The sequence below is a fragment of the Astatotilapia calliptera genome, chromosome 9 (genome assembly GCF_964374335.1).
Source record: "Astatotilapia calliptera chromosome 9, fAstCal68.1, whole genome shotgun sequence".
Taxonomy (NCBI): domain Eukaryota; kingdom Metazoa; phylum Chordata; class Actinopteri; order Cichliformes; family Cichlidae; genus Astatotilapia; species Astatotilapia calliptera.
The window spans coordinates 10,701,241-10,729,159 of record NC_137430.1 but is presented as its reverse complement, the minus strand read 5'-3'; the positions used below and the strand labels follow the sequence as shown (position 1 = coordinate 10,729,159).

At 40.1% G+C, this 27,919-nt stretch overlaps 3 protein-coding genes and 1 non-coding gene across 5 annotated transcripts in view; 1 reads left to right on the top strand and 3 right to left on the bottom strand.

Annotated features, from left to right (window-relative positions):
• Positions 1-27,919, bottom strand: part of LOC113028755 (leukocyte elastase inhibitor-like) — a 373,460-nt gene that overhangs the window by 216,300 nt on the left and 129,241 nt on the right. The window lies entirely within an intron of this gene.
• LOC145419399 (uncharacterized) lies at positions 213-10,664 on the top strand. 2 transcript variants are annotated; one of them, XM_080306408.1, is made up of 4 exons: positions 213-347; positions 1,615-1,719; positions 6,109-6,705; positions 9,156-10,664. In XM_080306408.1, exons 2-4 carry the CDS (start codon positions 1,702-1,704, stop codon positions 9,831-9,833), a joined length of 1,293 nt encoding a protein of 430 aa, XP_080162534.1. In that variant the 5' UTR covers positions 213-347; positions 1,615-1,701; the 3' UTR covers positions 9,834-10,664. The 2 variants fall into 2 exon arrangements, with proteins under 2 accessions (XP_080162534.1, XP_080162533.1); XM_080306407.1 differs by lacking the exon at positions 213-347 and having other exon boundaries at positions 1,337-1,719.
• Positions 23,763-25,242, bottom strand: rps20 (ribosomal protein S20). The gene is made up of 4 exons (XM_026179188.2): positions 25,040-25,242; positions 24,371-24,470; positions 24,115-24,188; positions 23,763-23,986 (listed from the first exon to the last, which is right to left on the bottom strand). Exons 1-4 carry the CDS (start codon positions 25,040-25,042, stop codon positions 23,804-23,806), a joined length of 360 nt encoding a protein of 119 aa, XP_026034973.1. The 5' UTR covers positions 25,043-25,242; the 3' UTR covers positions 23,763-23,803.
• Positions 24,260-24,325, bottom strand: LOC113029934 (small nucleolar RNA U54). The gene has a single exon (XR_003273528.1). It is a non-coding gene; the product is annotated as a small nucleolar RNA U54 (small nucleolar RNA).

Genomic DNA, 27,919 nt, shown 5'->3' with positions numbered 1-27,919 from the left:
CCTTTATTAAATCAGGCAAAACTACACATACTTACTTACTGTGGCGCCCTGCAGAGAGCAAAACCTCTTAAATAAATGGGAGTAAGGGTAAGCTGAAGCCATCTGATGTTTATGTTCATGAATATAACACACTGACACATTTTGACTTTGTTTTTATTGTTTGTTAAATTACTTTTAAATCTCTAGTTTCGTTTAAGAACCATCTAGTCCAGCAGGTGGCGGTAATGCACCTTAAAGCTCTAACCGCCAAAGAAAAACCCCAAAAGAAGAAGAAGCCGCGGAGTTCCCGCTTTATTGCGTTTGTGTTTTAGTTTATTTTTCTTCCTCATCTAAAATGAAGCACTAAGGTAACTTTGACCTGAGTTCAGTCAATCTTGAATTTAGCTCCTGAGTGAAGTTTTCTGTTGCTCTCCTCGGTCTCTGTTGTCAGTTATTTGTGAACCAGTTGAAAGAAAAAGCCTCTACATCAAGTCAAGCTGCTACAAACTAATTTACAAGAAAATATTAACAAATGCTAATGAAACACAGAGAAGAAAACAGTGTTATTATTAGAAGAAAGCTTTTAAATTAGCTAAGTGTAATCAGAGTTTCTATTATTTTATTAGTCTGTTACTAAGCGCTAGTTAGCATCTCTGTCACTGTGTGGCACCTGCATAGTTTTTGAATGCAGCGTGCTATCCAAGCTAGCTAGCTAGCTAGCTAACGCCAGCCATCATCAATATAAGGTCACTTCCAGCGCCAAAAAATCCAAATATGTTGGCGGTAAAAGTGCTATAATGAAATCAATTTAAAAGAAAGGTAAAAATAAATGTATTCCTGGCTAAAACACACCTGCCTTTGTCTTATCAGCAAAGTTGTGTCAGCCCACAGGGCATGTGATTGTAAAAACTGGCCTCACTCTGAGAGGCCTGTTGTTAGAATCATTTCAAAGATAATTTGATAAATTCTGATCAGTATTCAGTAAATGAGCCTGATTAACTGTTAGCAAAATAATAATGATAGGCCAGAGATACCAGAGATTCATTTTTAAAACAAATACAGCCTCGAACCCTAAGAGGGGATCTGTGTTTTAAAAGTACTGCAGAGTTTTTAAAATAGAATAGAATAGTCTTTTATTGTCTTTGTACATATTCAACTAAATTGTGGGTGCTCCACACCAACTGTGCATGGAAAACAATATAAATAGTAAGACAGTAAGAATAAATAACATATAAGAGGAGTATATACAAGGAGGAGGAAGGCACACATTAGAGAACAGGTTGCAGAATGCTTGAAAGTAGTGCAGTGGCACTACGGCACACCTGATCATTTCTCACGGCACACGTATATATGCTGCGGCACAGTGGTTGGTAAACACTGTACTCTCCATTGTAATCCATTGATTGTTCTGTTTTCGTTCTTTGCCAGGGCCTTTTTTAAAGAGGAATTGCTCTCCTGGTACTGGTGTGCCATACTGCTGAATTTGGTATCGGTGCTCAAACCTTTGTATGTTTTAAACAAGTTGCCCACCAAGGAGAGCTAAAATTTGTTGTTTGTGCTCTCAGATGAACATATGAGACACTTTGACTCTTCAGTGCAGTGTGGAGCCTAACAAAGTTCTGTTTTGTGTCCCAGCTGATCAGCAGGAGGAGAAGAGTCTGACGGAGCAGCAGGGGAACATTTAAGCTACGTGGACTCAGCTCAGCCACTGCAGAGAAAACAATGAGTTCGACAAAGAAGGTGACAGATACTAGTGTTAAGAAATACTCCATTAACCCTTTAAGGCCTATTGGAGCAGGAATGCTCCGTTTTGCAAGTGTGTAAGTTCATCCCTGAATGTTTGTAAAGCATTCCCACGATGGAACATATATGGAGCGACTGCCTCTTCTCTCCCCCTCCCTCTCCTGCTGCTACTTCAGTCATGAAACTGATTAATGATCAGCTGATCGGCTTTTCTGTCGCGAGTCCGTCTCTCTTGTTTGTTTATTGCCCACTTTGCGCCAGAAAGAGGAAACCAGCAGCTGAACAACAGCAGCACGTTTAACCTTGATAAGCTGTTGTTAGAATTTATTTAATATTACTTTCTACACCAGGATCCTTTTCTAGCTGACGGCTGGTAACTGTGCGGGGGCGGATCTAGCAAAGTTTAGCCAGGGGGGCCGATAGGGCATTAAAAATGGTAAATGGTAAATGGCCTGCATTTGTATAGCGCTTTTCTAGTCCTTAAGGACCCCAAAGCGCTTTACACTACATTCAGTCATTCACCCATTCACACACTGACGATAGCAAGCTACATTGTAGCCACAGCTGCCCTGGGGCGCACTGACAGAGGCGTCCTTAACAGGGAAAAGGTGGGCACCAAGACATACTTTTCTTTCTTATTCTCATTTAAAATGTCTAGCTTTTATTAAATAATTATCTGAATCTTACACCCAAAGTTTTAATCTGATGTAAAATGCATAGAAGTCCATGACTGTATATAGTAATTATTAAGCCTAATATACCCTAGTAAGCTATAGTACTTTTCCTTTGGGAAGGCACCATCTGTGCAGTCTGCAGTTCTGTTGAAGAAAGATGTTGAATCTATTTAATTATTCTTGAAAAATAATTGATTTCTGTGAATCTTTTTTCACACTGCATCAAATTAAAGTTGATTATGTTGATTAAGCATCATGAGGTGGAGGGTGGGTGATTCCCTATCTATTTTTTTTTTTTAGAGTTTTAGAGCCCTATTATTTAGGTTACTTACTCTTTAAAATACCAGAATAGGGAGGATGGAGTAGGATTAAGTGTATTAGATTGATCACTATTAGTGAACTATGAAATATTTGGGTGCTGTGTATTTTTTGCATACAGGTATAACAGAATAGCTTTAGTGTTTTGTTTTTTAACTTGAGTATGAACTTATACAAAAGCAGCAAGATATTTTAAAAAAAACAGTTCTGTTGATTAAAAAACACTATATCGGATTCATATCGATATCGGCAGATATCCAAATTTATGGTATCGGTATCGGACATAAAAAAGTGGTATCGTGCCATCTCTAGTAAAAATATAAACATAAGCTCTGACAAACTTGGTTCTATGGTAGGTCTTAAAGGGGTAAAAGATGAAGTACTGATATATATTTTATGCAAAACTAACTGAACCTTGTGCTATATTAATGTAATGTAATATTCATGTAATAATACAATGCCTACATTGTAGAGGGTGACTTTGCCTCTAAAGAGGAAAATGGGCAGGGAGGAGGTTAAAGTGGGATTCAGCAGGATTCAACCCTAAAATCAGCTGTAGTGGCTCAGTGTGGGGAAAAGAGTCACAGCTCACAATCATTTCTGTTGAGAGCTCCAATCGATGTTCTTAATGTACAGGCTGTGATCAGCTGACCTGCTGCTCTCTGTGGATGTACACAACTGAATTCAACCAGATGTCTGCAGATGTTTCATGAGTTGTCCTGGCTGATTTCCATCCTCTACACCAGGGGTGTCAAACTCAACTGCACAGGGAGCAAAACTCAAGACACACTTTAGGTCGCGGGCCAAACAAGATAAACATTTATTGAACACACTAAAACCATGTTTTTAAATAGAAATATGAATAAAAACAGACAGGAATTTTATTCCAGAATAAATAAACTTAAAAAATCAACTTTAACTTTAAATGTTTTGATCTTCATAAAAATATATCCTGTCAAAATTATGCAAGTTAGAAATATGAACATGCTGCAAAAAACCCCAGAAAAAATAAATGAAAACATACACAAGGTTGGAGCTGCATGTAGACGGAGCTGGGGCATTGCTGCAGGAATGGAACTAATAAACTGTGCAGGCCATTCAGTGTCGTACTTTGCCTTGAGTGTACCATTACACTGCAGCTCCATCTGAATCTGCACAGGTGCAGTTTCCACGTAAAAAAGAAGCTTGAAATTCTCTTTTTGTGCTTCACAGTCACCAAAGCGCCGCGAACTCAGTGCGCTCAGTTTATCAGCAAAGTGCGCCGACTTGGTTCAACATTACTTGGCAACAGGGAAAGTGAGACAGGTTGCACTGGTGCATTTGTGACAGCTTCACTTGAAATGCCTTCACTGCATCATACATGTCATGTCCATTGTTAAATCTCCCAATTCTTTTGATCTTTGGGCTGAAGGAAGGACAATACTCGGTGTATAAATGCTCAATCAACAATCTTTTATTCCATACAATTCAACACTTTTGAGCATAAACCATCCGGAGGGGAGATGAGCGCGGGAGGGTGTCCGCCTGATCTCGAAGTGTCTGAGCGTTTCTCACATTCTTATAGCTTCAGCCCCCCTCCACCTAGTCATAAAACCTAAACATTCACATTCTTTCTCTCTTACGGCGCCTAAGTGACGGCCTTGGCTCCCTGTTTTATCTCCTCCTGATGAGATGGGGCAGAAAACCTCTCCAGTATGCTCTGTTCTCTTCTAATCAGACAAATAAGGCCATGACTCTCTGAAAACAGTATTTTCAGCAGTATAATGCATCATAAATGGACACTCTGGTGACAGTGGCAGAGAAAAGGACATTAAAGAAACTGATGGACATTATGAACAATGCTGAGCATCCTCTGCACACGGACATTAACAACCAGAAGAGTCTGTTCAGTGACAGGTTGCTTCTCCCAAAGACAAGAACTAACAGACTTAAAAACTCCTTTGTCCCACACGCCATCAGACTGTTTAACTCCTCTCTGGAGGGGAGAGGGAGGGGAAACAGGAGGACAAAGGAGGGGGGAACAACTAAGCTGTAGTGCCTCTTCACTTCACTGTGCAATACCTTTTGTGCAATACTTTTGTAAATAGTCAACAGTGCAATAGACCTCAATATTTGAAATGTGCAATTCACTTGTATTTTTATTTTTTGTTCCTATTTATTCTATTTATCCCCTTCGTATATTTTATTTATATTGTCTCTGTATTTATATATATGTGTGTGTGTGTGTGTGTGTGTGTGTGTGTGTGTGTGTGTGTATATATATAATATTCTGTAACTCTGTAACTTCTGTCGGTGCTGTGCTTTTTTGGAAATCGAATTTCCCAGAGGAACCCACCCGAGGGATTAATAAAGTTCTATCTAATCTAATCTAAAACAATATCACTCATTCACAATAAATCAGCAGTCTAATGTAATACAAATCAGTTTAATAACTGTAATAGTTGTCACCTTCTTCGAAGTCAGGAGAATAATGCAAACTAAAACTACGTAATAATTTCACTATCTTTAATTAGGGGTATAACGTGGCATAAGATAATATAATAATCTCACACCATGAACTGACAGATTTCCTTGCTGAGCTCAAAAACTATTGAGAACTTTTTCCCAACTCAGCCAACGGAACTCTGTATGATAAGGATGTCACCAAACTCTGAATCATAGAAGGATGAAATTGACGGTGATTTAAACCTTTAAACTCAGATAAGATTTACGGTTTGTGTTACAGTGATCGTTACATGCTCCATTTATAGGACTTTACCACACAGCCTGGTGTATGATGCAGGATTGGATTTCATGTGTTACTGTTTAGGCTCAAATCAATTTGATCTTTGAAGCCCGCAGTGATGAAATAACTCCCCTCAAATGACTTAAACCAAAAGTAACAAGCCTGTGTTGAAAATGTAAGGAGTAGAAAATACAGATTTTTTTTTTTTAATGTAGCGAGTAAAAGTAAAAAAAACGTCAGGTTACAGTCAGACTCTGACATCATCCTTCACTGAACCAAGCTAGTAACTGTTACATTTGATTTATTATTATCGAATAAATTAGACAATTATAGAAATATATAATAGGAAACAAACAGGAAATATAAAAAAGTACAGACCTGGTAAACATTTATTACTATTCTGAGTGTGTTAGCATTAATATTTGTGTACAAGCAGGAGGGATGGGCATGATTTTAGAGTGTTTGAACAATGATTAATTATCTTTAACACCAGGTTGGATGTAATGTGTTACTACTACCAGTAGGTGGGGATAAGAGACCTTTAAGGTGTTTGGTGCCACACTCCACCTTCAGGTTTAAAACTAGTGTTAATGGAGGGAGTTTGAAGCTTCAGTTTGTTCAATGACTGCATTTCACTCACTGCCTCTGTTTGTATCTCTGTCACTGCAGGACCAACGTGGACCGAGAAGTCAGCGCTCTCAGGAGGCCGACAAACCTCACAGAAGAAAGAGAGAGAAAAAAAACACCTGTGACGAGTGTGGGAAGGATTTTACTTTGAAGTCTAAACTAAAACAACATCAGCTCATCCACACTGGAGAGAGACCGTTCAGCTGTGACTTGTGTGGAAAGTCGTTTGCCTGGAAGAATGCCCTGAAAACACACCAAGTCGTCCACAGTGGAGTTAAAGCTTACAGCTGTGATCAGTGTGGTAAAGCTTTTGCTCACAGTAGCAGTTTACAGACTCATCTAGTTACCCACTCTGGAGTTAAGGCATACAGCTGTGACATCTGTGGAAAAACTTTCAGCCGGCTATGGAGCCGAAATATACACCTACGCATTCACTCCGGAGAAGATGTGTACTGGTGTGATCAGTGTGGTAAATACTTTACAACAGACGCACACTTACAACGCCACATGTTTACCCACACTGAGGAGAGACCTTATCAATGTGACCTGTGTGAGAAGACTTTTAAAACTCCACAGTACCTGAGACAACACCAACAGATCCACACCAGAAAGAGACTCTACAAGTGCAGTTACTGTGAGGTTTGTATTTTTATTTTTATCTTGTAAGTTCAGTCTGACTGTTTGGAACAAGTGTGCTCATTAAATGGTGTTAGCATGTTAGCACTTCTACTGCACCGAAGAGTAGCTCTGAGCCATTATTCAGGTTTTCATTTCAGTTATAAGTTTCGTTTACACGATCATGAAAAACTAAAAATGCTGAAAATTGCAATGTTGCTGTTATTTAATCTTCAGGCACCTTCGTGGTATATCATGGTGTTATTATTTCTGCATAAATGGCCTCATTCCTCTGTCAGGTGTAAATGGAATAAAATAAAACAAATTAAGTACAAAACCAAACCATTCAGTAATCTTCTCTTATGGTTAACAAAGTTGTATCGTTACGTAATGGTAGGGCTGGGCCATATCATACCGTTCACTGTAATACCGGTATAATGTTGGGCAACGACAAGAAAATGAAATATCGCGATAGAATATGGGTAAAACGCGCATGCAACAGTGCCTTTGTTTTCATACGCACATGGCGAAAAAGGCACGGCGGCGACGGAGAATGACAAGGGCGAAAGCGAATCGTTGAATGAAACGGATGAACCAGAATTGGTTTGTAAAAATGCTGCAACGACAGTGGTGTGGAACTGGTTTAGCTTTCGTCCGTCAGATACACAACAAAGCACTATTTTTGGTAGAGCATGCCAGCAGACCGTCGTTATTACCGTTTTTTTTGGTAAATACAGCACACTTAAAATCAAACCTTTGATTTTTCTGAAAATCGACAGTGCCCCTTATAATCCCGTGTGCCTTATGTTTGGATTCTGGTTTGTGTTTACTGACTTCGAAACAATTTTATGTGGTACACGGCGCTCGAAAATCTGTCAAATGTTTTAGTACGACTTTGCTAAGCTACGAACCCGCACCACTTGATGGATTGTCAGCAGTGTTGCCAACTCCTCAGTAAGGAAAATCGCTATTGGTTGTCGCTAGAAGTCGCTAAATGATGTCATCGCCTAATTTGCATAATTGGTCATGCTAATGTAATTCTAACCTACGCTGTTGGAGAGAGAAATAACATTGTGGAAGAGACATAAAGTCAGTAAAAAACGTCTTAAATGCATTTAGAATTTATTTAGAACTACAAATTAAATTTCTTCTAGCAATTATTGTTTTTTTAATGTCACAATTCCAACCCTTTATCCGTCCTTGGCTTGGACGGCAAAAGTGACCCGAAACAGGCACTCTGGTGGAGTTACTTTGTGTTTTTGTGTGTTCATAAGTAGTTTTAAACTTTGTGGTCCACAAAACAACATAACAGTAAAAGAAGAACTGACTGACAGTCAGTGCGGGAGCCCTGCCCTGATACCAGCTGGGGGAGGACTATCCTCCGCCTGTGAACGCTTTTGCACGGGCGAGGTGCCCACCGCAGCACCCGCTGCTCATTGAGAGTAAGAGCGATACGCGCTTTCACGTTAAAAAGTTGTCATAAATAAGTCTCTAATAACGCCAGAAAAAGTTGCCAGATTTGTTGCTAGTCGCGTTTTAGGAAAAAAAGTCGCTAAGGGGGTCTGAAAACTCGCTAAATATAGCAACAAAGTCGCTAAGTTAGCAACACTGATTGTCGGAGCATTACGGCTGTCATAGGCAGGAGCCTCGCGGAGTGATACGTACGGTGCTTCAACATAATATTACCGTATTGTGTGTGTATAAGCTCTTTTAAAGTTTTGTGGATATTTTACATGGTTATGCTGAGGATATGTCGGCCAATTTCCACTGGAAATGCCTTTTGGTTAAACTGTCAGCGAGGAATTTGCACTGTTACATTTTTATATAACTTTAATGTAAAAAACAGCTGCTTGTTTAAGTGAAAATACATTGATGGGGTTTTTTGCACTAATAAAATTGTGGAGTTGTAAAGTATTCTCTCTAGTGTCAATTAAATCCTCAGTTATCGCAATTTTCAAATCTATATTGTGATAAATATTTTTGGTCATATCGCCCTGCTCTACGTAATGGTATTGTAGTATTGTAGCTGTAGTATCATTGCTTCCTTATAGCTTTAGTACTTTTAAACATTAGTGTTAAAATACCCATTTAATGTTATAATTGCAGTGTCATTGGGGGTAATAGTGTTTTTCTTGTATCCCGGTCAGCTCAGTGTTATAACTGCACAATTACAGTGTTATTAATGCAGTATTAAATCAGTATTATTGCAGTGTTACAGTAGTTTACCATGGGTACCCTAAAAACAGTAGTATGGTAGTACTTAAGTGTAAGTCAGATGTTACTGTAATATTAAATAAGTATTGCTGTAGTATTATGGTGGTAGTATTGTAGTTATTGTAGCCCAGTAAACTGAGTGTGTTAATTGAAACAGTAAAATGTAATTGGACGTCTGCAGAGATGCTCTTTATTTCAGGCGACTTTCAGGATAAAAGTGTTGAAGGACTGACTTACACTGTCTTTGTGTCTTTGTTTAGAAGCAGAGCGACACAGATGGATCCACTTCTCAACCCTGTCATCGCTGTGGTGGTGGGAAAGACTTTCGTTGTGACATCTGTGGAAAAACTTTCAGTCTGCAAGCCGGCCTAAAAATACATCAACGTAAACACACTGGAGACAAACTGAAATACTGCAAAGAATGTGGGAGAAGCTTCCCCACATCAAGTGACTTAAAACAACATGAACTCTTTCACAGTGGGGTCAAAAAGCACCTCTGTGATCAGTGTGGGTCATCCTTCACCACTGCAGGTCACCTTAAAAGACACAAACGAGTCCACACAGGAGCGAAACCATACAAGTGCAGACACTGTGACAAAAGCTTCTCACAGTCAGGTAGTCGTAGCAACCATGAACGTACACACATGGAAGGAAACTACAGCTGTGAGCAGTGTGACAAGAGCTTCAGTAATCTCAGTTCATACTCTGCACACAAACGATCCCACATTACTAATAAACTGTTTCACTGTTACCACTGTGCCAAAACATTCACTTCATCATCTGCTCTGTGCAAACATCAGCGCGATCACGCAGGGCTGAAATCGTTCCCATCACAGGATCAGAGTGAATCTGAAGAGAGAGAAACATCCTCTGGTTTCAGAGTCCAACTTAAAACCCTGGAGATCAGGCTCCACAGAGCTCAGGTCGGCTCTCCTTAAGTTTAAGTTAAAGTTCAAATGAGGCTGTGAATCAAACTGTTCCTATAGTTCAATGTTAATCTTTATAAATTGTTCTTCTTCTGTTTGTGTTCAGTTGTTACCTTTTTTTTCAGTGGTTGGAGTTAAAATCAGTTTCCTGTTCTCAAGTTTTTATTGAATGTATTTTATTAAAGTTCTTAAATGAAGTTAAAATGATGTTAAATAAAGAATTGTTTGAACGACAAAGATTTTGAGCCATGATGTCATTTCCTGTATTTCAGAGTAAAGACTGAAGTGACAAATGGAAACATGTTTACAGTCATGGAATAAACACTGATGGGTCATCTGTAGGAAGTACTATTGCTGACCTGACAGACTCGACCTTGTTTACAAAGAAAGAAAGGAACTGATGACATGTGTCAGCAGAGGCTTTCAGGGTTGTTTAGAGTAGAGCTGATAGTCTTAAAGAACACGGCGATTATGACAATTTAACACAATGATCTGAGAAACATTCTTTTAACATTTCAAAAGAAACCTGCAATTTGTCTTTCTTCCACTTTCACTCTGCTCTCCTACACTGACGCCTGACTGTTCGGGTGGATCTTCTTTATAAAAGTGGAGGAGAAGAGAGCAGCGGCGGGGTGGAGCGCGAGCTTTAAACTCATGCACAAGAGAAACAGGTTTGTGATGAGAGAACACTGAATCCCACATTTCCAAATATAAAACAGATAAACCATATGATAACACCAGGTCAAGAGTGACTGATGAACACTGAGAAAACCTCCAACCATCAAATCAATTTGAGCTTAAACAGAAACACATGAAAGGTAATCTTGTTTTTTTATATTAATCACCAGAGGTTGTTGCATAACAAGAGAGAATGGAGCCAGCTAAGAAGAGGAGGATGTCCTCCCCTGTGTGGGAACATTTTGATCTTATATCTCTCAACAAGGTATGTAAATTTCTACAGAAGATGTATTTTCATAATACTGATGGTGCAATACAATTTATGTTAAGCTGTCTTGACTTTTGTACAAGGTGAAGTGTTTACTATGTGCCAGGGAGCTGGGATATAACAACAACACCTCATCCATGCTTAGGCACTACAGAGCTTTGCATGAGAATAAGAGGAACACCGACTGTGGAGCAAGACCAGGTGAGCCATCAAATGCCATGATAATATAGCATGCTGTAATGTTACTAAATGATATAACAATATTATACAACTGTAATAAGTTACGTGTGTGATATTTATATTTGTGCTTTGTTTTTGTTGTCTTTCCTCAGGAGAACAATCTCAAATAGATGAAGACCTGGTTAGCATGGTGATTGAGGACTCCCAGCCATTTAGCATTGTGGAGGACAAAGGATTTAAAAGATTTGTTAAATCATTAAATCCTAGCTATGTTCTCCCCACTAAAAAGGTCATAAAAGCAGTGAAAATTTAGTTTTTACAGAATAAAATGTGGGCAGGACTGAGGCTCAAAGCCTCAGTGTGTAGCTGTCCATACCTCAACGTTACAAAAGCACAACCACTGTCCACACCCCAACCACACCTCACCTCACAGTAAATGATCATTTCCATTTTAAGCATTTCCAAATAATCATTTTCCATACTGCCAGTATAAATATACACAGTATACTGGATCACTACAATATAGATGTTTTACACACTCCTTTTGTTGTTGACATTTACAGGCTGTGTGCAAAAGGCCACACTCTTCAAATTCATGCCAACTAATATTTTTACGTCCAGTAGATGTCCTACTAGAGCAAATGAAGCTTCAAGATGCTTTGCGCTGGGGTGAACCAATTGGATGAAAAGCTTCAGTGCTTCATGAAGCTTCATCTGCCCATCACTAGATTTCAGCCCTGCGTGATCGCGCTGATGTTTGCACAGAGCAGATGATGAAGTGAATGTTTTGGCACAGTGGTAACAGTGAAACAGTTTATTAGTAACGTGGGATCGTTTGTGTGCAGAGTATGAACTGAGATTACTGAAGCTCTTGTCACACTGCTCACAGCTGTAGTTTCCTTCCATGTGTGTACGTTCATGCTCGTTACGATGACCTGAACGTGAGAAGCTTTTGTCACAGTGTCTGCACTTGTATGGTTTCTCTCCTGTGTGGACTCGTTTGTGTGTTTTAAGGTCACCTGCAGATGACCCACACTGATCACAGAGGTGCTTTTTGACCCCACTGTGAAAGAGTTCATGTCGTTTTAAGTCACCTGATGTGGGGAAGCTTCTCCCACATTCTTTGCAGTATTTCAGTTTGTCTCCAGTGTGTTTACGTTGATGTATTTTTAGGCCGGCTTGCTAACTGAAAGTTTTTCCACAGATGTCACAACGAAAGTCTTTCCCACCACCACAGCGATGACAGGGTTGAGAAGTGGATCCATCTGTGTCGCTCTGCTTCTAAACAAAGACACAAAGACAGTGTAAGTCAGTCCTTCAACACTTTTATCCTGGAAGTCGCCTGAAATAATTGAAATCCATTTCGTAACCATTTCTCTTAACAGGTGCCATTTATGGTCCTTATACACACACAATACGGTAATATTACGTTGAAGCACAGTACGTATTACTACGCGAGGCTCCTCGGTAGCCGTAATGCTCCGACAATGCATCAAGCGGTGCAGCTCCGTAGCTCACCAAAGTCGTACTAAAACATTTTTTGACAGATTGCTGAGCGCTGTGTACCACATAAAATCGGTTCGCGGTGATCAAGCACAACCAGAATTCATACAAAAGGTGCGCTGTCAAGTTTTGAGAGAATGAAAGGATTTTAGGCAGCCTAAAATCCGTTAGCATGGTTAGCTCGTTAACACGTTGACGCTGTCCAGCCCCACGCACAGGGCGATGCGCAGTAACTCGTTAACGGAGATTTGCTGTGTTCATCTTGTCGTTGCCTGCAGGTGAAGCGATGGGGGAGGAGGGGGAGTTGTGTTCAGTGAAGGAGAGAGGCGAGGTCGAGTAAAGTTGCATAAAGACAAAAGTGGACGAAAGAGCGACAAACTTATGGCTCCACAACTATATTGATATAAAGGATATTGTCACATGTTACATCTCGTATAAAAATATATCGATATTTTTTAAAAACTCGATATATCGCCCAACCCTATCTATCTCTGTCGGGTTATCATATAGCCCGACGGGCGAGGCTGAGATAGATTTTTGTCGCCCGACCGCAGATATTGCAAACTCCGGGACGTCGGGCTAGCGATTTTGCGAGCCCTGAATAGTAATAAATGTTTACCAGGTCTGCACTTTTTTATATTTCCTGTTGCTGTTTCCTATTATATATTTCTATAATTGTCTAATATATTCAATAATAATAAATCAAATCTAACAGTTACAGGGTTCATACGCCTTTTTCAGGGTCAAATTCAAGCACTTTTTAAGCACTTTCAAGGTCCCTTTTCAAGCTTTTCCAGCCCCCGTGCCAAAAAAGAAAAGAATGCATGTTTCAATTAGCATCACCTCAGTAAGACCATGTGAAAAGACACCTTAGCTCCCCTTTTGTTAGGACATAGAAAAACACACCTTATACACATAGTAGGGGTGGGCGATATAAACGATATACGATGATATAAATTTGGCCAACGATAGAGATTTTGACTATACCGCTCTATCGCGACAGCGCAAGTTGATGATGTCATCAAGCTGCGGCTGTTTTGGTCGAAAGCATCGCAGCGGCTACAACCATTATCATCTGCAAATTATGGCAGGCGGCAGTCATAGCAAAGAGATGAAGCACTTTTTAAATATGGGGAAAGCCAAAAACTGCGCTTCCTCCACTTCCTAACATTGAATCATTAATGTTGAATTCTCTCACATCTGTTCTATTCCCATATTGTTGCAGTATATTAATGACTAACCTCGTATTGTGGATGAATAATCTCAGTTGTTCTCCTGACTGAAGTTTGCCTAGGGTTGCCAACTCCCTGAAAAATAAATAAGGGACACCTCGTGCTAGCGCTGATATTCACTGCACATGCCCATAATAACCTTAACCAGAGGGTTTAAACAACAAACCAGTGTTTACATACCATATCTGCTTCTGCCGTGGCCTGGTGGACAAAAAATTGGTTAAGGGTTCCCCGAGCTTTCACGCCCCTCATGTTCTTCTTGTGCCCACCACTAGAAGCATGCCTATGGAAAAAGTGCGCCGGCACACAGTGCAGTGCGCTTTATAGGTGTTATCGTGCACTTTCCCAGCCAGGTGTTTTCCTTTTCCCAGTCCTCCCTGTACTTTTGCAGCCTTTTTTCTTTTCTTTCTCTGAGGGGAACAAACATTGCTGCTCTAATGCTGGGCTTACACTGTGCGATTTTTGGCCCATTTTGAGCCGATTTTTGAGTCGTGCGACCGATTTGGTGATCGGCCCGATTTTGGCCTTCATCGTGCATCGTGTAGTATACGTGGGGTAACGAGAAACGATTAACACCTCACGACCAGCTCCCGATCATCAATCGCTCGTGAGGGTGTCACCACAGCCGCTCACACTGCTCATGCGCAAACACGTAAACATCGGTGAAAAAGACGGCGCAGCACGGCTGTGCAGCGTGTGATCTGGACACAAGTGATGGAGGCACTTGTAGAACTTTGGAAAGCTCATCCGAGCCTTTTCGATGTAGCATCACAAAATTATCACGACCACAACAACCGTGAAAATAGTTGGATTTACACTGCTGCTCAATCACAGCTGCCTGATCATGTTTTTCATTAGCAATTTAGCAAAGTTGATGGTGGTGGTGTGTGTGTCTGTGTGAGTGAAAGACAGAGAGAGCGAGCGACAGATTTTCTGTTATAACCTTCATGTTATGTTGGCACAGTGTGAGCACTCAGGTTGCATCAGAGCATCGGGCCGTATAGTGTGAGACCTGCATCGTGACCTGCAAACTTCTAATCCCTGCGAGTCAATCGTGCAGTTTGAGCAAGAGCTGAATAACGTGACTGAAAAAAATCGCAGTGTCTGCCCAGCTTTAGGTGTACTGTCATCCGAGACGTGCACCGCAGTGTCGGCGTTTGTTTCCCTGTTGGCCATGCTTGTTGTTGTGGTCATCTGTTGTCTTCCGGTATTTTCTCCGCAAGCGACCTTTCCTCGACCAATGAGATAATCTGAATTGTCATACTCGAATTGTCATAAGTGTGCTGTCAGCTCATTGGTCACAAAGCAGGAGAGGGGCTGGGAATTATGTTTTCAAACAAAGCGTTAATTCCATTAACATTTATAGACTACTTTTGATTCTCACTGTATTACGGGACAAAGTGCGTCCCTTATTAGCTCAATACGGGACGTGTACTTTTGTTTCTAAATACGGGACGATTCCGTTTTTTAAGGGACGGTTGGCAACCCTAAGTTTGCCCCATGTATAGCATCCTGCTATGCGATTGCATTTGTCCCTGACCACCAGAATCCCTCACGTTAACTTTTATCGAGTGGAAAAAAAGTTGGCGTTCATCCTCCAGCTTCACTGTGCTAATGTTATGCTAACATAGCTGTGTTGCTAGCAATCACGTAGCACAACATTATATACCAGGTAGTCCAACTTCAGTAACCCTGCAAACGCCACTGCTGTTTAGTTTTCTGTCTTCATTTATGTTGGTAGTGGTAGCAGAGCTGTACGTTTTAATTAGTTTCATTAATCTCTCAGTCAGAACATGGTATGAAATGTTTAGGTGGAAACTAGCGAGCTAACTTCCTGCTAACTTGTAACTCCGTTAAATTCAATAACTTCTGTTTTCATGGATGCCTGGATGTTAAACTTAATTGTTACACCTGGTAAAGCAGCAACGCTGATGATTTTATTAAAGATGAAAGAATTTAGACCGTTTTTAACTCTCAGTGTTCGTTTGACTTTGGGACTTGAAGAGGACAGAGTTTTGGACCCAGATTGCTCCGCGAAGCTCCTCACCACGGCAGCCGTAATGCTCTGACGATCCATCAAAACATTTTCTAACAGATTTCTGCACACCAAAATTGGTTCGAGGTCAGTAAGCACAACCAGAATTCATACATAAGGCACACTCTTGATTTTTGAGAAAATTAAAGGATTTTAAGTGTGCCTTATAGTGTAGAAAATACGTTATACAGAAGAAAAGAATATATCGCGATATATATCGTTACGCACGTGCTTCAAATTATACCGCGATATGGATTTTAGGCCATATCGCCCAGCCCTAATACATAGTGTATAAACTCAAAATACACATTTCACTTAAAAATTAAGATGTGAAAATGTGAACAAATCAACTTGTTAGAGATATTCTTCTCCTCTTGAAAAAAAAATGAAAAATGAAAAATAAAGAAATAAGTCTTCTCATCAGATATTGATGCTTCTTTCCTGTGTGACAAAAAATAGGAGACAGATGTTTGTTTGTTTGTTTGTTTGTTTGTTTGTTTGTTTTTTAAGTTAATTCCCAATAAAACTGTTTCATTGCTAACTACATTGCTGTCTGTATTATTGCTGAAGTCCTAAATGATCATCTTTAAAGTGTTTGTGCTAATAACATCAAGTCAGACAGGCATGGAGAACAGCACTGACTGTTTAAGTAGTTTAATGTGTAGGTGCTGGTGATAAACACATTTTGAATGAAAGCCGGGGAACTTTGGTAGCACAGAAACAAGTGGCTATTCTTTGTGACCATATAGATCAGTCCCTCATATTACCATTATTTCACCCAAAGACACAAATTAATACTCAAAAGAGCTGCAGCAATACACACAAATATAAACAGTACTTGGTGACAACTTTGCTTTTCACAGCATATTCCATAATAGCGCTGCCATACTGCATCACACTCAGTGCATTTCAATCATTTCTCCAGCGAGTTTGATAGCAAAATAATAATCATAATTTTAAAAAAAAATAGCGTGTGTAACGTACACATACTGGAAAATTATTTACTAGGACTCACCTATCATGTGACCGGACAGAGCAAACTCCGCCATTGTTGTTTTCCATCAAACACTCATTAAAACAGCAACCTGCAGGTATGTTAGCGCACTCATCCCCGACTGTCCGAGGGAGGGGCGGGGTCACACTTTGAAACAGATGCAAGGCAGCCCAGGCGGGGAAATTTTGCTTTTGAAATACAGTTACATTTTCAAGAACTTTCAAGCACCACATCTGAAATTCAAACACTTTTCAAACCTCGAAAAGACGACATTAGAATTCAAGCATTTCCCAGGATTTCTGATTTTTATACTCAAAAATCCATCCACAAGCTTCAACGCGTCCAGAACTCTGCTGCCCGTATCATCACCAGGACCCCTTCTATCCACCACATTACTCCTGTTCTGCAGCAGCTTCATTGGCTCCCGGTCAAATATCGTATCAATTTCAAAATACTCTTGTACACATTTAAGGCCATTCATCATCTCTCCCCTCAAAACAGGACTACAACAGTTCAAAATCAGGACTTCTTAGGACTTAACCAAAACAGAACCAGAAACAGCTGGGGGAGCAGCACAGCAAAGGACTCATCCAGGCTGGAAAAACGAATCAGGAAGGCTAGCTCTGTGGTCGGCATGAAGCTGGACACTTTGGTGATAGTGGGAGAGAAAAGGACATTAAAGAAACTGCTGGACATTATGAAAATGCTGGGCATCCTCTGCACATGCTCGTAAATAATCAGAGGAGCCTATTCAGCGACAGGTTGCTTCTCTCAAAGTCAAGAACCAACAGGCTTAAAAACTCCTTTGTCCCACACGCCATCAAACTGTTTAACTCTTCGTTGGAGGGGAGAGGGAGGGGAAACAGGAGGACAAAGGCGAGTGGGAACAACTGAGCTGTAGTGCCTTTTCACTGTGCAATATTTGCAATATTTTTTTATATTTGACCTTTTTTGTGGGGCAAATAATATTGACACCAGTCATTTTGAGTTTTTCTGAAATGATTCTGTTGTTGTCTACAAAATATTAAAAAAATTAAGCTTTAGGGAAATCCTCTGGTTTAAAATCCTGTTTTAAAAAAAGCACTTGGGACAATTGTGGTGGAGACAGCTTTTGTTATAATATCAATAATATTTATATGAATATGGGATACTGTTACATGTTTGCATAGACGTTTGTGGAATATGGAGACACTCCTGGCATTATATGAGCAAAGTGAAACTCAATTTTTAGGGTTCATGGAGATGAGTGTGAAGATCCAAACAATCGCTGTCAGTGATGGAGAAGCTTTGATGAAAATATTTGGTAAAAAGTTCACCAGCATGAAGGAAATGAAGTTCTCAAACTTTCCTTAGGAGGACCCCAGCACGCCTGCTTAAAGAAACGTAAGTGTGCTGATGTGGATGCTTGCAGTGACTGCTGTATAGAGGCCATCACATGAAACATATCAGTGTCATAATTGTTAGTTTAGTCACGTGTTTGTTTATTGTCCTTATTGTTTTATCTGGGACTGTTTGCAAACATCTCAGAGAGAGGAGACACCAGCATCTGAACAGAGACTCAAACCAGCAACCTGCAGCTCCCTGCTTGGCTGCTCCAGTTTTCTCCTCACTCATGTTGCCCACCAGTGATTTCTAGCTGCCCACCCACACAGCAGGCTAGAATATGCACTGAGCCTCAGCACCATGGTTGCAATACTTGGACATGTTTTCTTTATTAAATAATGAACCAGACCCCAAAAAGTAAACAGCTGTTATTGCTAGGCAACGGGAGCAGCATTTGGTGATGCAGCACCTGACATTCCTGACCATGTGGGCGGAGCATGCATGGAATGGAATGTTTTGTAGAACTGTGCAACACAAGCACTTAGTTACAGCATTGTTCATTGTATCCAGACACAGCTAGAGACACATCTACAGCAGCATCTCTGTGCAGGACAGACGACGGTTGAAGAAAAAAACACATCGAAAACTTCACTTCTCTACAAAACTTTGGTTCCTTTGTTTAAAAGGCCAAAATGAATCAAGGGAGATCGAGAAGAGGATTGGTGAGTGCGTCACCATACAGTACAGAACAGTCTGAGCTGATTAAACTACGAGAAGAATTTCAAATAATACAGGCTGAAAATGTCAAATTAAAAGAAGTGGCAGAAGAATCAAGAGGAGAAGCTAAAAATTCAAAGTTTGAAACCGAAGTAGTATTGAAGGAATTACTGCATGTGGGTCTAAAGCTTAAAGGAGAGAAGATGGGAAAACAACAAGCAGAAAATGAGAATGAAAACATCAAGAAAGAACTGTTGGAAGCCCAAAAAGCATTGCAGGAAGAGAAAAGCACAGCACAAGAAGCTAAAAATAAATATCAAACTGCAAAGAAGGAGGCAGAAAATGTGATGCAGGAATTACAGGAGGTGCAGGAAGCTTTTGAAGGGGAGAAAAGGAAAATGCAGTTGGCAGCACAAGAAGCTGAAAATGTAACGGCTGAAGCTGAAATACTCAGGAAGGAATTACTGCATGTAAAGCAACAACTTCAAGAGGAGAAAAAACGTAAACATGAGGCAGAAAATGAGATTGAAAATATGAAGAAAGAATTGTTGGAAGCTCAAAAAGTGTTGGAGGAAGAGAAATTTAAAATACAGGAAGCAAAGAAAGAAATGGAAGATACAAAGAGTTTCACTCAAAACATGAGGAAGAAGTTGCTGGAAACAGAGGAAGAAATAGAAAAGGAGACACATGGAAAATGGGAGGCAAAACAGGAAAGTGAAACTCTGAAGAAGAAACTGATGAAAGTGCAAGAAGAACTTGCAGAAGAGAAAATTGAGTTGAAGGTATTCAAGAAAGAAACGACAGCCTCTGAGGTGACCAAGAAAGGCTGCAAAGATGCACTTAAAGAAATGCAAAAGCACAAAAAGGAAGCTAAAGAGCTCCTGAAACAGAAAGTCAAACTGGCCAAACAGCAGCTGAAAGAAGCATTTAAAGACGCCGAGGAGCAGCTAAACAAAACCTTAAAAGAGCTGAAGGCAAAAGAAAAAGAAAAGAAAGCCGAGGACAGGAGGGGATTCTGGAGCAGACTGCTGAGAAAAAACTGACCCAGCAGCATCAAGTTTAAGGAGAGCAATAGTTTCTTCCTCCTTCCCCCTCTCTCAACCTTTCTTTCACAAAAATCCCCCCAAACTTGACTTGGGACGTTTGTTTGTTTTTAAAAACTCTATTCTGAATACATGTACTGAAATACACAAATAAAATTGCCATAACTTGACCTCATGTTGCCGGCTTCTTTTCTTGTGTGTCTGTGGATGTAAAACAGTAACACACTTTCTGCTCTGTGTGTTTTTAATTGTAAATAAATGCAATATATCTTCATTTTAAAAACTTCTGCTCTAAATCTTTTTTTAGCAAAATGCTTTTTTTGCCCCTTCCTGATTTCTTATGTTTTAACATGTTTGTTACATTTACATGTTTCCGATTTCAAGTGTTAACACAGATGGTCAGAGACAGAGGTCTGGACAGCTCTTTCCCTTTATTTGTATTTATTCAGGTTATTTTTATACTCAAAAATCCATCCACAAGCTTCAACGCGTCCAGAACTCTGCTGCCCGTATCATCACCAGGACCCCTTCTATCCACCACATTACTCCTGTTCTGCAGCAGCTTCATTGGCTCCCAGTCAAATATCGTATCAATTTCAAAATACTCTTGTACACATTTAAGGCTATTCATCATCTCTGCCCTCCATATCTTTCTGATCTGGTTAAGATCACCGCCCCATCTCGTTGTCTCAGATCTACTTCTTCCCTTTCACTCTCCGTCCCCTCCCCCCGTCTTGCCACCATGGGGAGCAGGGCTTTCAGCTACTCTGCTCCACGACTCTGGAATCCCCTACCTCCTGATTTAAGAAACATCTCTTCCTTCTCTCTCTTTAAGTCCCAACTCAAAACTCACTTGTTCAAAATAGCTTATCCCACATAACCTCTCCACTCTGCTCTTTTAAATTAGTTTATGTCTTATGCTTTTACGATTGTGTAAACTGCTTGTTTTTATGTTGCTTTTTATTCTAATGTGTACAGTGACCTTGAGTTTTTGAAAGGCGCTTTCAAATAAAATGTATTATTATTATCTTTGAAATATCTCAGTGTGACACTGATACTGTACATGAGTGTGGTAGGTTTTGAAAACAGCATCAGCAGAGTACACAGCAAAGGGGAAAGGAACAATTGTTCCTTTCAAATTTTTTACAAAACATCCAATCCTGGATCATATCCATATCCACTTAGGATCGAGTGATCCAAATACACCACATTGTGACAATAACCACGGCATAGCAGCTGATGAGCAGCAGATAGATACTGCTCATGGCACCACTGGTGCAACTAGACTTGCAGTCAAGACCGCCTAAACCAAGACCAAGACCAGAGGGTATCGAGACCAAGACAAGACTAAGAACAAGTCGAGACCAAGTCGAGACGAGACAGAGACAGACAAAAAAGTCTTTAAACTGCAGCCAGATGCTGCTTCGTTTACGGGTGTCAGGCATATTTATGTGTTTTTGCTTTAGCACGTCTCTCACCCTCTCTGTTTTTCACACAATGATATTATCCTATATCCTCGCATGTGATTGGCCACAATATGGAGGGATTGGAGCACAGCTGAGGCACTGTGTGAGAGCTGAGCAGCGAAAGAAAATAAAGCGAGGGTAGAAATGACTGATAGATTAATAGGCTCTGTTTTGAGTTTTGTTCAAAAAAGAATGACTTCATATAGGAAAAAATAAATATCACATATGCAGGACACCTTAAACTGTATCAAGACACGAGGACTAAACCCCAATTCAAACAGACCCAGAACTGATCGGGAATCAAAACAGGACTACAAGAGTTCAAAATCAGGACTACTGAGGACTTAACCAAAACAGAACCAGAATCAAAACTAGATGATAGTAGCACTAAAAATCATCATAGACCTGCACTACACTTATTTTTTAATTCTACCAAAGTCCACTATTTAGATTCAGAGCAGCTTATATAATTATTTAGCCTTATTGTGCAAACAAGCCTGCATAACTTAATAAATATAGAATTTGAAAAGTAACAAATGGTATCTCAGAAGTCACACAAGGTACTAGATACATGTTCTGATGAGTTTTAGCAAACAACCATTTGACTAACATGTGTGTCACCTGCTCTTGTTCCATCTCTGTTCTGTCCTCTCTCTCCCTCTATGTTCCTCTCTCTCCCTCTCTGCTCCTCTCTCTCCCTCTCTGATCCTCTCTGTTCCTCTCTCTCCCTCTCTGCTCCTCTCTCTCCCTCTTTGTGCTGACAATCAAGCCAAACACCAACATCATCAAATATACAGTTGAAACCAGACATTTACACACTCTTCAGATAAAAACACAAAAACGTTTTTAATTGTAACATCGAATCAGACTAAATGTTTATTTTTTAGATTAATAAATATAAAAACATATTTGTTAAATTTAAGAGTAAATTGTCTGTATTTCTTAATTGTAAATGGCACCAAATTGTATTCAAAATTGAGCCACACTCATGGAGCTCCACAATTCTTTTCCTGGTGTTTTGGTTGACATCTCTTGATTTTCCCATGTCAAAGAAACAGGCTCTGTGTTTTGCCTTATATGCATCCACAGCTGTGCCACCAATTTACTCACATGGACTCTACTAACCTGTCAGAAGCTTCTTCAGCTCAGAATGGAATCGTCTGGAGTTTTCTTATTAATTAACAATAAACTTAATGTATATGTACTCCTAAATTTGATGAAAGTAATGAAAAATAGACAGCTTCCTCTTTTTATTCTGACATTTAACTAATTCAAAAGATATTTCAATATTTATTTATCTAAAACAAAACAAGTTTACTCTAAATTGATGTTTAACAGTAAAAAAATGTTTCTATGTTTTCTCTCTAAAGTTTATGTAAAGATCTGGTTTCAACTGTGAATATACTGCAGTGAATTGAAATTCCTCTTGTTTTGCATAGAAATATACTGAACAACATCCAAAGCATAATACATAAAATAACATCTACCTGAGTTTTTTCTTTGAAAGAAGCTCCTTATGGCCATTGTTGTGTTCATCAGTACATATCTGAAACCGATTTAGTTTGTTTAGCCGTGGAGGGTAACAACTGAAAATATGAAATAAACACACATGTAAGCTAAGACTCTCTAAAAAGAAAGCATTATTGTTGTTCGGCTTTTCATTTCGCCATTTGTTGATTCACTCGAAGAGCAAGTAACGTAATATGGGTCAAGTGATCAGTTTGATATCAATCTTTTGTGAAACATTGTCATATTTACATTATTAGAACAGTGCCAATGATTTGCTTTGGTACCTGGTCAAACTTAAGCTCTCCTCTGTCTGCAGTAAACTCGCAGGGAGCAGCTTCTCCCCCCTTGCTCACATGCGCAAGCGTTGTGCTGAGTCTACTAGTGCCTGAGCTCGGATCATACCAAAATTAAAGGGAATTTAGTACTGTGTGCTGTGCGCTTGGAATATGGTGTGTAGTTTTTGTTTTATAGTTGTCAGTCAGGCATCTTACTATGAAACAAATTACACTCCAAAAGACCCCGGGCTTCTGAAAAAAATGACCCGGGCTTAAGCCCAGTAAGCCACCCCCCATGGTTGACTCCAAATCTCCTGAACACTTTGTCGATCTGAGAAAGCAAGACCAAGACCACGTAAAAGTGAAGACCGGTCTCGAGACATCCAACTCTGGTTTACAGTTGTCATATTTCACTAGCCCCCTTAGTTCAAGGTTTCCCTAATAATTCTTCAACTGACAAATGTTTACACTCATTTTAACTTAGTAAAACCTTTGGCACTTTCTTTCCTTTAAGACATATTAATAAAAGGCAAATTTATATCTATTGCTTTTGAAAACTACAGCCATTCAGTGAGCGTCTAAGACTGCTTTTTCAGGTTCCTTTATTTGTACCTGTAGGCAGATTTTGCTTAAGTTTACAATTAACATCTAGACACTCATCGCAAACTTGGCCCTTTTGAGGTTTCCCACCATCACAAACCCAAACACCACCACGTCATAGTTTCCTCATTCATTGCTTTATTGAAAAATCTGGGTCATTTATGCATCAGCGATAGTGACTTCGACCTCTACACCAGGTTCGATGCTGATGGAGGTGATCTGCTTGACAATTTCAGATGGGCTGTGCAGATCAATCAGGCGCTTATGGATCCTCATCTGGAAGCGATCCCAGGTTTTGGACCCTTCACCACAGGGAGTCTTTCTGGTGGTGATGCGCAGAGTCTGGAGGGAGGAAGAGAAATGCATTTTACTTTAATAAAATGATCAAGCATTCAGGATACGCAATCAAGAAAAAGCAATTTATTCCAATGTGGTGTTAGATAAGAGTTCTGAGCCATGGTCTTCAGTACCTTGGTTGGCATGCGGACAGGTCCCTTCACCTTCAGGTTCTTTTCCTTAGCCCCACGGATCAGGTCTGCGCAGACTGCAGAGCAGAAATGCACAAAAACTTGAAAACACGGCCAGTCATCACTTTGCCTTGATTTGCTTTCCAAGCCGTGGCTCAGAATAGCGTATACATAAATCAGGGTTTATCAGTCAAATTTTTGTCCTCATAGCTCAGGTCAGGTTAAACTCACAACATTAACTAAATCTGAGCTTAATTACCCTTCTCCAGAGATTTGACGTTGCGGCTGGTGAGGGTGATGCGGATGCGGTGGATGGCAACCTCAGTGTCAACTGGTGCCTTGCCGGTGTCCTTAAAAGCCTGGATGTGAGGAGGAAAAAGCAGTTACTCAGGCCCATCCTTGATATTGCAGGACGATGTATTTAAAAAAAAAAAAAAAAGAAATAAAAAAGGGGAGATCTCAAGAACACGCGCAGCGAACTAGTTTAGGTTTGATTCCTTTTACACTGATTCGGAAGCCCGGGCAAAAGCACCTGAACGCAGCGGCAGAGAACTATAATTTGGGACACCCCGATGAATAACGACACTCAGATTTACTTTCAGCAACAACCGGCCCCCACAAAACGCGCGAGTCAAGAGGAAGCTTGAACTTTATATAAGAGTCTTCTGCCTCGCTTAGAAATGCGCCGAAACGTTAACTGTGCATTTAACATCCACAGCCGCATGAATCTACAGCTTGCTAACGTTAGTAACTATCTACAGTCCGTTTGGACGGTGTTTATGAAGGGGCTGCGAGCGCCATTAGCTGTCGGCATTAGCAGCGACACTCCGTAGAACTCTTGAGTTCAAATTACTCTACAAATTATCAAGCAATTAGCAAAAACCAGCTGCATACAACTTGTTGGTTGACATAATCAAACAGCACATACCATTGTGAATATTCCTGACCGACTTATTCGGGAAAAAATTCAAGCGAACAGCGGTGAGCCAGGAAAGCACGCCACCAACGTGGTTAGCTGTCGGTGAAAAGACCGAGCACAGGCCAGTTTCCACATATGTACTGCTCATCCGGAAGTCTTCTACTTCTTCGTTGGTGTTTCAAGCAGCTCCGTAACTAATAGCGACATCTATTAACGTGAGTTTGAAATTGCAGTGTGATCACGTATGTGCGTTTTAGATAAGACTGCAACTGTTACCTTTACTATTATTCCAGTAATAGTGATTTGTACAAACTGATAATGCCACAAATTTGTTACAGTAGTTATTGTGTTGTTACTCGTAATCTATGGCAAATTCTTCATTCCAAAATGTGCATTTAGAAGCAAGAATCAAAATCAGAATATTTTTTAATCCCAGAGGAAATTAAAAGGTCACAGTTGCTCCAACACAGTAAGAACAGTAACAAGCAAGTTAAAGTATCAATATTAAATAATACAATATTTTACAAAATAGTTCTAATGATATAAATGGTTTAATTACACAAATTTCCGCAAAATATATCCCACAAAATTGAAATATAAAGTTGACACTGAGAAGCCCCTATCGTCATATTAAACAAAAGAAACTGTTATTCCAACCCCCAGGGTACACAGTAAATAAAGCTTAACCTCCAGTAAACATGAAGCAAGAATTTTGAGTAAAATGTAAATGAAATATATAAAATCAAAGATTTATTTATTTAAATTAGCAATCATCACGGAAAATATACTTGGTATAAACTAAATCTATGCCAATCAAGTAAATTTCATTTGACCAGATTCTATTAATTCTAACATTTTACAATGTACAAATTGTATATGTAATTTAATTAGATACATTTAAAATCATTTCCTTTTTGTTTTTGTGTTTTTGTTTGTTTGCTTGCTCTGACTGTACTGGCTGTGAAAACAAGCTATGAAAACAAATCGAATCCTGCAACAAACAATTTTTTTTTCATTAACATACTGCTTCGTCAAAGGAGCTTGCAAAGAAAAGCGTCTGGACTTCTTTAAGTTGCTTGAAGACGTTTCACCTCTCATCCGAGAAGCTTCTTCAGTTCTAAGGTCAAATGGTGGAGAGTCCCAGATATAAACCTAGTGGGAGTGACCCCCCACAGAGGGACAAAAGGACCCCCTGATGATCCTCTAATCGCCTGAGCCAAGGTGGGAAACTGGGCGTGGGTCCCAATCAGCCAGAGTTTCGGGTGTGTTCATTGTGAAACCTGGCCCCACCTTATCATGCGAATTCCTGAGGTCAGATGGCCCAGGATGTGAGTGGGCGTTAAGGCGTCTGGGGAGGGATCTCAAAACTGGATTATAGATGGCAGACAGTTGGTGTCGTAAACCCCCGCCTCTGTTCAACGATGGTCGCTCACAGTGGACATAGATGGCTTCTTTCACTCCTCTTTCAAACCATCTGTCCTCTCTGTCCAAAATGTGAACATTGGCATCCTCGAAAGAGTGTCCTTTATCCTTAAGATGCAGATGGACAGCTGAGTCTTGTCCTGTGGAGGTGGCTCTTCTGTGTTGTGCCATGCGCTTGTGAAGTGGCTGTTTGGTCTCTCCGATGTAGAGGTCTGAGCATTCCTCGCTGCACTGTACAGCATACACCACATTGTTAAGTTTGTGTTTTGGCGTTTTGTCTTTTGGGTGAACCAGTTTCTGTCTGAGCGTGTTGCTGGGTCTGAAATACACTGGGATGTCATGCTTGGAGAAAACTCTCCTGAGTTTCTCTGATACACCGGCTACATAGGGGATGACAATGTTGTTGCGTCTGTCCTTCTTATCCTCCCTCGCTGGTGTCTGGTCTTCTTTTCTGTGCCTCTTTGCTGACTTAGAAGTCCATCTGCATCTTAAGGATAAAGGACACTCTTTCGAGGATGCCAATGTTCACATTTTGGACAGAGATCTATGTCCACTGTGAGCGACCATCTTTGAACAGAGGCGGTGGTTTACGACACCAACTCTCTGCCATCTATAATCCAGTTTTGAGATCCCTTCCCAGACGCCTTAACGCCCACTCACATCCTGGGCCATCTGACCTCAGGAATTCGCATGATAAGGTGGGGCCAGGTTTCACAATGAACACACCCGAAACTCTGGCTGATTGGGACCCACACCCAGTTTCCCACCTTGGCTCAGGCGATTAGAGGATCATCAGGGGGTCCTTTTGTCCCTCTGTGGGGGGTCACTCCCACTAGGTTTAAATCTGGGACTCTCCACCATTTGACCTTAGAACTGAAGAAGCTTCTCGGATGAGAGGTGAAACGTCTTCAAGCAACTTAAAGAAGTCCAGACGCTTTTGTTTGCAAGCTCCTTTGACTACGATGACCTGGATGACTGAGAACCTTCACAGACATAACATACTGCTTGTTTTTTCTACTGAGAGAAAAAAAAATCTCCCAGATTTTTTAAAATATTTTTTCAAATATATTTATTTATTTAAAGTAAACCTTATTTCAAAGTTTACATTAAAACTATATTTGTGTATATTGTGCAAATAATAATGCTCACTGTAGATACTGCTATTTGGTGTCTGTGGTTTAAAAAAAAAAAAAGGAATAAAGTGAATTGTTGCATTTTTCCACCACTGGAGGGCAGTGGAAACACGTTTTTCGCACATCTGATCAGCTGCGCGTTGGCAGGACATAAATAACAATAACAATCATGACAACATTAAAAATAAACCAGAAACCTCGTGTTTTTAGCACTGTTAACCTCTGTATATCTACAACAACTAAATAACCTCTAAGTATGTAACGCAGAAACCTCGGACAACAACAGCAAACAGAGACATAAAAACCAGAGAACACTTCCGGTAAAAAACGTTTC

Bases quoted from the DNA above. Each gene is read 5' to 3' on its own strand.
- LOC145419399 (XM_080306408.1), top strand. The intron at 6,706-9,155 runs GTTTGTATTTTT...GTCTTTGTTTAG, and splicing joins ACAAGTGCAGTTACTGTGAG to AAGCAGAGCGACACAGATGG.
- rps20 (XM_026179188.2), bottom strand. The intron at 24,189-24,370 runs GTAATTAAGCTC...TCTGCTCTGCAG, and splicing joins CGTCAAATCTCTGGAGAAGG to TCTGCGCAGACCTGATCCGT. The intron at 23,987-24,114 runs GTACTGAAGACC...TCCTCCCTCCAG, and splicing joins CTGTCCGCATGCCAACCAAG to ACTCTGCGCATCACCACCAG.